Here is a 6,675-nt window from a genome sequence, read left to right on the forward strand (position 1 = left end):
ACATTTTCAACAAAAGCCACAATTATAAACAGTCTAATTAATCTACAGTGTGATTGGCGTAGTTAGTAAAGAGCAAATGATTACAAAGCTTAATTACCTGTGTCAGGGAAATGGATGGGTATTAAATATAAGTAATTGAGGCAGCTCATCAGCGAGCGAATCAAAAGATGTGACACGCTTGGGCTCAACTGGAATCCGTCTAGCGCTGTTGAGGAGAACAGACTGGAGTGTGTTGTTGTCTCATTGTTCTTGCGAGCAGCTAGACAGCCAGTACAAGGCCTGCCTTGTCACATGCGTATCTTTAATCAAATGACACTTTCAAGGCTGGATTGGTAGGGTTGCCACTATTCCTTGCTTTCGCTGTCAGCCGGCTTCTTATCTTCCCACTCACCGCATTCTGCTCCGGTCAGCTCCTGGACCGGTCTGGGTCACTCTTTTTTCATGCGAAATGGGGATGGTGAGCATTTCAATGAGCCCGTCATGATGGAATTATTCTCTGACTCTGTGAGTACAACGCGCTGCGACAATAACGCTTCAGTCCTTTAGCGAAAATGGATAGTGAAGAGGCCATAAGTGATGGGATCAGAATCGCATTAAAGAGTCCAAAATAAACAGTATGTGAGTAAGTGGTGAGAAACTGTCTCTTCTAAATCCTCAGGCAGGAACCAGTACCAAAGACCCAGCAAATAGTATGGAGTCCAGCAAACTATGAAAGAGGTCACTATGACTATGCTCATTTTCAAAGTCCTCATACGGGCCTTTGGGATGTTGCTGTTTGAACGCCGTAAGTGGACTTCCTTTGACGATACTGTAAAAGCATGAAGAAATTTGCAATGAAAATATCATTTTTACAAGCTTTTTACTTCACTACTGCTTAACCACAAATCCAAATTTCTTCATCGTTTAACCACACTTGCGTAATTTAAAACCTATATGACTGTTATTTTACCATCTGGCTCAAATTTCACATTTTCAATGACTTCTTATTACGAAAGTCCCAAATAATTGGACCTCATTTGGAAGACACTCATGGACTGTCATATAAAAAAACGTTTCTTAAATGAATTTGTCACGGACTATTGAAATGTGAGTTTTAAGCAGTGTACACTCTCAGAAATAAAGGAACAAAAGCTGTCACTGGTACATAGTAATACCTAAAAGGTCAAATTTTGGTATCTTAAAGATACATAGTAGTACTTAAAGTCTACATATTTAAACAAAGTGTATCTCTTTAAAAGGTACTCCCAGTGACCTTTTTGTACCTTTAACTTTATTTTTGAGAGTGTGATTGTCATTTTCTGATGCCGACAGCAGACATGGTTACGCAGCATGATGCAACTTGATCCATAAAAACGACAGTACTAAATCATTATAATCAGTAATTATGTCCACACTGTAAGCAACAAATGCCAAATTGGTTTTATTCTGGGACACAGCATCACAGGGCGTAACATTTCCATCACACACTTTCGAGGTATTTGGCCAATAGCTGTCCAATTAGCGTGCACCTCGCTTTCCAGAACAGCCAGGCTTTGTAAAAATTTATAGGTCTCAGAAAGACAGGGCATAGAGGTGCAACAATAATGTACAGTATTTGTAAAATAATGTATTTTGAAAACTACATAAATTGCATTAATGTTCTTTTTAGCAACCTTTTAAGTGAAGAGTGACCTGAATTTTTTTTTAGATACTGTTGTGTCTTTAAATCTCACTGAAAGATATTATTAATATAATATTCAAAGAACACCCCGATTCATATAATGGCAGGACTCATTGATATAGTCTATAACATTAGCCTCTTTTCAAATTAAACGCCACCTACTGTTTCCTTTGGTCATCCTTCGAGAGATCTCCACCAAGATCCTTGTGTAACAGCAGATCATGATGGCCAGAGGTATCAGGAAGAGGCAAATGAAAGTAAACATATTGTAGATGGTCTCCTGCCAGTGTTTGACAAAGCTCCCTCGTGTGGTGCACTGAGTGAAATTGGCTGGTACCGTGATGGTCACATTGTGAAACAGGAACATCTGTTGGGAAAGCAGATTACAACTACTATTAAATACCTCCAAAATGCCTAATAATACCTTCTAGTTCTAGTAGAAAATTTGCCGTGAGGCCATTAAAGATCCAGATGGGTCTGTTTCTTTATTATAACAGATTAGTATAATGACTAATTGTGCCTGTTCTGTCCTGAACTGTGAACCCCGAAGTGACAGTTAAATGCTAAATCTTATACGCATCTACAGCTAATCAAGTGAACACTGTCAGCTGTGCAAATGAGAAGTGGCGTATATTCCTACAGAAAGATATTCAGTGTTCCCAGGATCAGTCTTTTACAGAACATTTCATAAATATTATGATGGCAGACTACATAACTATGACAAGGAGATTTTCCCAAATGACAAATGAAGACCGGCAGAGCCAATGGTGACATATAGACTGAAGCCATCTGTCTGTTTATGCTTTAGAAGTGATTCACAAAAAAAATGGATAAACAAATGACAACAAAATATCCCCTATAACCCAACGTTATCTTATATCGTCTGTCATATCTGTCTGAAATGATCTCATTCAAGCACATCTGCTGTGTCGTAACAATGTTGTTATAGTGTGGAGTTTTGGAGCTCATTCTTTTACCTGGCTGACTCGTCATCAGCCTCCTCTCTAAATTTAGGCGCACTTGATTTGAAGCTCTCTTCTTCATCAGGAGGAGCAAATAAAGAGGTCTCCGTATTTATTACTTCAACTATTTTTTTAAATGTGCACTCCTCCTCTGATTGAGAATCAACCCTTTATTAACATTCATTCCAGTAACTCCTGCTGCTTTCATCTTTACCATTTCAGATATTATAGATGAAGGTCACAGAGCGTTTTCTCAATATTGGTTTGAGGCTCATTTAAGAAAACATGTAAAATGTAAAACATCTGATTGACTTAAAACGGCATAATTTATATTTGTGTGTGCGTGTGTAGGTTGAGTGACGTGTCTCAGTTTAGGCGCCAGTCATCATGTTGAATCTGATGAAATTAAAGGGCTGATCGGAGTGTGTACTTTAATTGCTGAACTGATTTAACGTCTATGAATTTTACAACACTTTCTAGCTCTGGTTCTAATTTTACTACAGGGAGAATACTGAATATGAAATAAGCTACTGATTTAAAGCATAAGGTTTTCAATATGATCCTGGCAAGAGAAATAATGTTACTGTAATATGTTAAAGGGGTATTTTAATCCCCTTTACACCCTTTACCTTAACTTTACACCCCAAAAAGAAAATTCTGTCATCATTCACTCACCTGATATCATTACAAAGCTGTAATAACTTTCTTATTATATGAAAATGGGATTGTCAGTGATGATGCATTGCACACAAGCATTGAATAGAAAAGAGCAGTCTGGACATTCTGTTAAATAACTTCTTTAGTATTCCACTAAAGAAAGTAAATTAAACTGGTCTGGAATGACATGGGAGTAAATGATTTTGATTTTCCATTTTAAAAACTGCATAACACACTTGTCAAATGCATTTTCCATTCAAAGTGAATGAATTTGCTGTTTAAAATGAGACTAAATACAAAAAATTGGAATATTTCAAGTCTGTACCCAAGAAGGCAAGTCGTTAAACCTCCTGTCGTTTTCATTTTGATTTCTCTACTTGATTCGGGTGTTACGCCAGACTCTGGGGGATCTGGTGAATTCAAGTAATGCAGCATACAGAGATAAGACACCAATGAAAAACATGAAAAATCACTCAAGCGGCTCCTCACCTGAGGGACAGAGAGAACAACACTCATCACCCAGGCCACGCTCAGCATTATTTTGTTCTTCTTCTTAGCCTTATTGATGGCCAGAGGGTTGAGAATGGCCGACTGCCTGTCCAGGCTTATGACCACAGTCACGAACGCGCAGGAGTACATCGCCACAAGCTTCAGAAACATTAGCAATCTGCAAGCCAGATCCCCCGCCAACCACTGAACCGTGATGTTCCAAGCCGCATCCACTGGCATCACGATGAAAGTCACCAGCAGGTCGGCGACGGTGAGGTTCATGATTAAAATTCTTACGTGAGACTTGCGCTTGTTGTTGGTGCTGGCAGCCCACAGCACGGAGAGGTTGCACACAGCTGACACTGCACAAAGAGTGAAGGTAATTATCACCCTCACTTTTGCCGCCATGGAAAAAGTGGGCAGCTGCAACGCCGCTTCACCTGCGCTATTGTTACACGTGGGCAAGGTGTAGTCACAGCTACCGTTCAGAGCATCTGCAGTCAGCTGGTGAAACATGATGTTCTCAGATGTTGGAGAGCTGTCATTCATCACTGAAGAGTGAAAGCGTGTGTTTTTGCTGCATTCGCTCAGCTACCTGCTGCACAGTGAGGCTCACAGACAATTCATCATGATACGGGGAAGAGACCGCGATTGTACCTGGAAAAGCTCCTTAACTTGATAGTAGCCTACTAGAGTCAATCTAAAAAAAAAAAAAAAAAAAAAAAAAGCAGATGTCAATCTTGTCATTAAGTGTAGACGGTTTCATTCATTTCACACATACAATAAATAAATAAAATGTTTATGGATGAAAACAAATGCATCATCACAGGACAAGTTTGATATTCATTGATCATGATAAAATTATTGTTTACTATAAAACGACTTTTTGAAGAACACTGAAGTATACGTTTTCCAGCAAGGTACTATTTCTGCTTTTCTACTTCAAAACGCTAGGTTACTTGTCCTGTCTTTTTAACATGCATTCAAACTTCCAAACAGGGTAATCTACTCATTCAGCAGTCGCCGGTGTATATTTAATGTGGTTATTCTAATTAACATAATTTTCAATCTTACCCGAGACACTTCTCCCCAAACGACCGCTTAGTGCATTAGAAGAAATCAAATGACCTTGAAATAAATAGATGTTTGTACATGTCAGCTACTTATGAACCTTAGTCAATTCGCATCATCCATTATTTCTAAAATCCGATCTTCAAGTTCGAATGTAGCTCTTCCCGATCACTTCTCCAGACAGATGAGTACTCTGTCATCCAACAAGACACCTGTTCGCAAGGTGACATTCGTATTGGTGATATAACTTATTCAGGTTAAAGGCGTCTATGTTTTACAGAAAAAAAATACCATTTGAATGAACGGAAATAAGTTTCAAAAAAACATAAAATAGGTACGTATCTACCACAGCATCCTCAGTTGGTGCTTTCTATTCCGGTTGGCGAGTGAAGTGTCCGTGTGTCTGCTTCACTCTGCTTTCTACCTCTTAATTCCCTCGCGCGTCACTTGACAACACGCGCGCGCGCGCTCGCGCTCTCTCTCGCGTGGCGGTCTGAAGTGTCATCACGCAGGGCATGGTTGCGTTGTCGTTATAAATGCGTAACTCGCGTGGTTTAGGAAGATGCATTTTACGCAATTTTATCTAGAGCGGACGGCGAAGTGGGAATGTGGGAGGGAAAAGGTTTCCCAGTGGATTTGAAAGGTTGAAAAAAAGTTATTAGACCGAAGAATTTGAATTACCGTTTGATTGCCGTTTCAAACATAATTCCGGTAAACACGCGAATTAGATTACAAACCGGTTAGAGCATATTCACGCTGCGCCAAACTGATGTTCACAAATCTAACTCGAGATCACCTGGGGAGGTCACCATAGCAACAGCACGCGTTATAGCGAATCGATAAAACTCCCGAGTAGTTACTATCGTTGTTTTAAACGGTGTTTTCGGTGTGTCTAAAATAGTTTATTTCAAGCGAATCTAAAGTTCGTGTTAAGATAAGCCCGAGAACTATACCTACAGAAAAACTTTTAAAACGACGTGAATTCTCCTGACGGGCCATTTTCTATAATGCCTCCAATCCTGCTAAATGCTAATAGCACACGTAAATCACAGAAACGTGTGCTATTTGGGTAGTTATCATGATATTTCATGATAATTCATGATTTGACTTTAAAGAATTAATTTATTAGGCCTATATCATTTTAAAAATGTCTATTTTAGTGAAAGCAGAAACGCTGTTTTCGTGTCTCTTTAAAATGCAAGTGAGCTGCTTAGAATACACTGCTTTACAGAATACACTGCTAAAAATATACATGTTTGATTTTGATTTTCATGTCTATTGCACTGAATCGTTCCTTTTAAACCATATTAATTTAGACTTCTGATATAGGGTTTTCTGAGTGCACATATCTGCGGCGCGCGCACAGGAAGCGGCTGCCATTGTGCTTAAACTGGCAAATAATCAAATTTATGTGAAAAACGCACAAGTTAGAAAAACGGTTACGTCTGTGAAGGTAAACAGCTGGGTAAAAAATGTGAAATTAGCTTGGCTAATTTTTTCACAAGTTTGCAAAGAATTAATAGGTTGTTCTTTTTCACATTTTCCGTCTTACTTGCACTTAATGCAGAAAAAGTTAGATTTCAATGATGCATCACCTTAATACGAAAAAAAAAATAGTTCAGACTGTTCGTTCAGATCTTTTCTCACTTTTGCTGAACTCACCCTGTTGTGTGACCTGTCAAATCTTCAGATCTGTCTACCGTTGAGAAGAATTTGCTTGAAAGGTTATTTGTGGTTCAGGTTAGAAAATATAAGTTATTTATGGCCAGTTTATTTTGCATTCCTCAGGCACACGCGTGTATGTAGAGAGACCGGTTTCAATGACCTTGCTGAAAA

General features: G+C 38.9%; 1 protein-coding gene across 1 annotated transcript; it reads right to left on the bottom strand.

Moving 5' to 3' along the window:
* Positions 1-593: 593 nt before the first annotated feature.
* On the bottom strand, positions 594-5,231 carry gnrhr4 (gonadotropin releasing hormone receptor 4). Its single transcript, XM_043265047.1, has 4 exons — positions 4,843-5,231; positions 3,769-4,468; positions 1,823-2,027; positions 594-808 (listed from the first exon to the last, which is right to left on the bottom strand). The coding sequence occupies exons 2-4, from the start codon at positions 4,315-4,317 to the stop codon at positions 594-596; spliced, it is 969 nt and encodes a 322-aa protein (XP_043120982.1). The 5' UTR covers positions 4,318-4,468; positions 4,843-5,231.
* Positions 5,232-6,675: the final 1,444 nt, after the last annotated feature.

The sequence above is a fragment of the Puntigrus tetrazona genome, chromosome 18, assembly GCF_018831695.1.
Source record: "Puntigrus tetrazona isolate hp1 chromosome 18, ASM1883169v1, whole genome shotgun sequence".
In the NCBI taxonomy this organism is placed as follows: domain Eukaryota; kingdom Metazoa; phylum Chordata; class Actinopteri; order Cypriniformes; family Cyprinidae; genus Puntigrus; species Puntigrus tetrazona.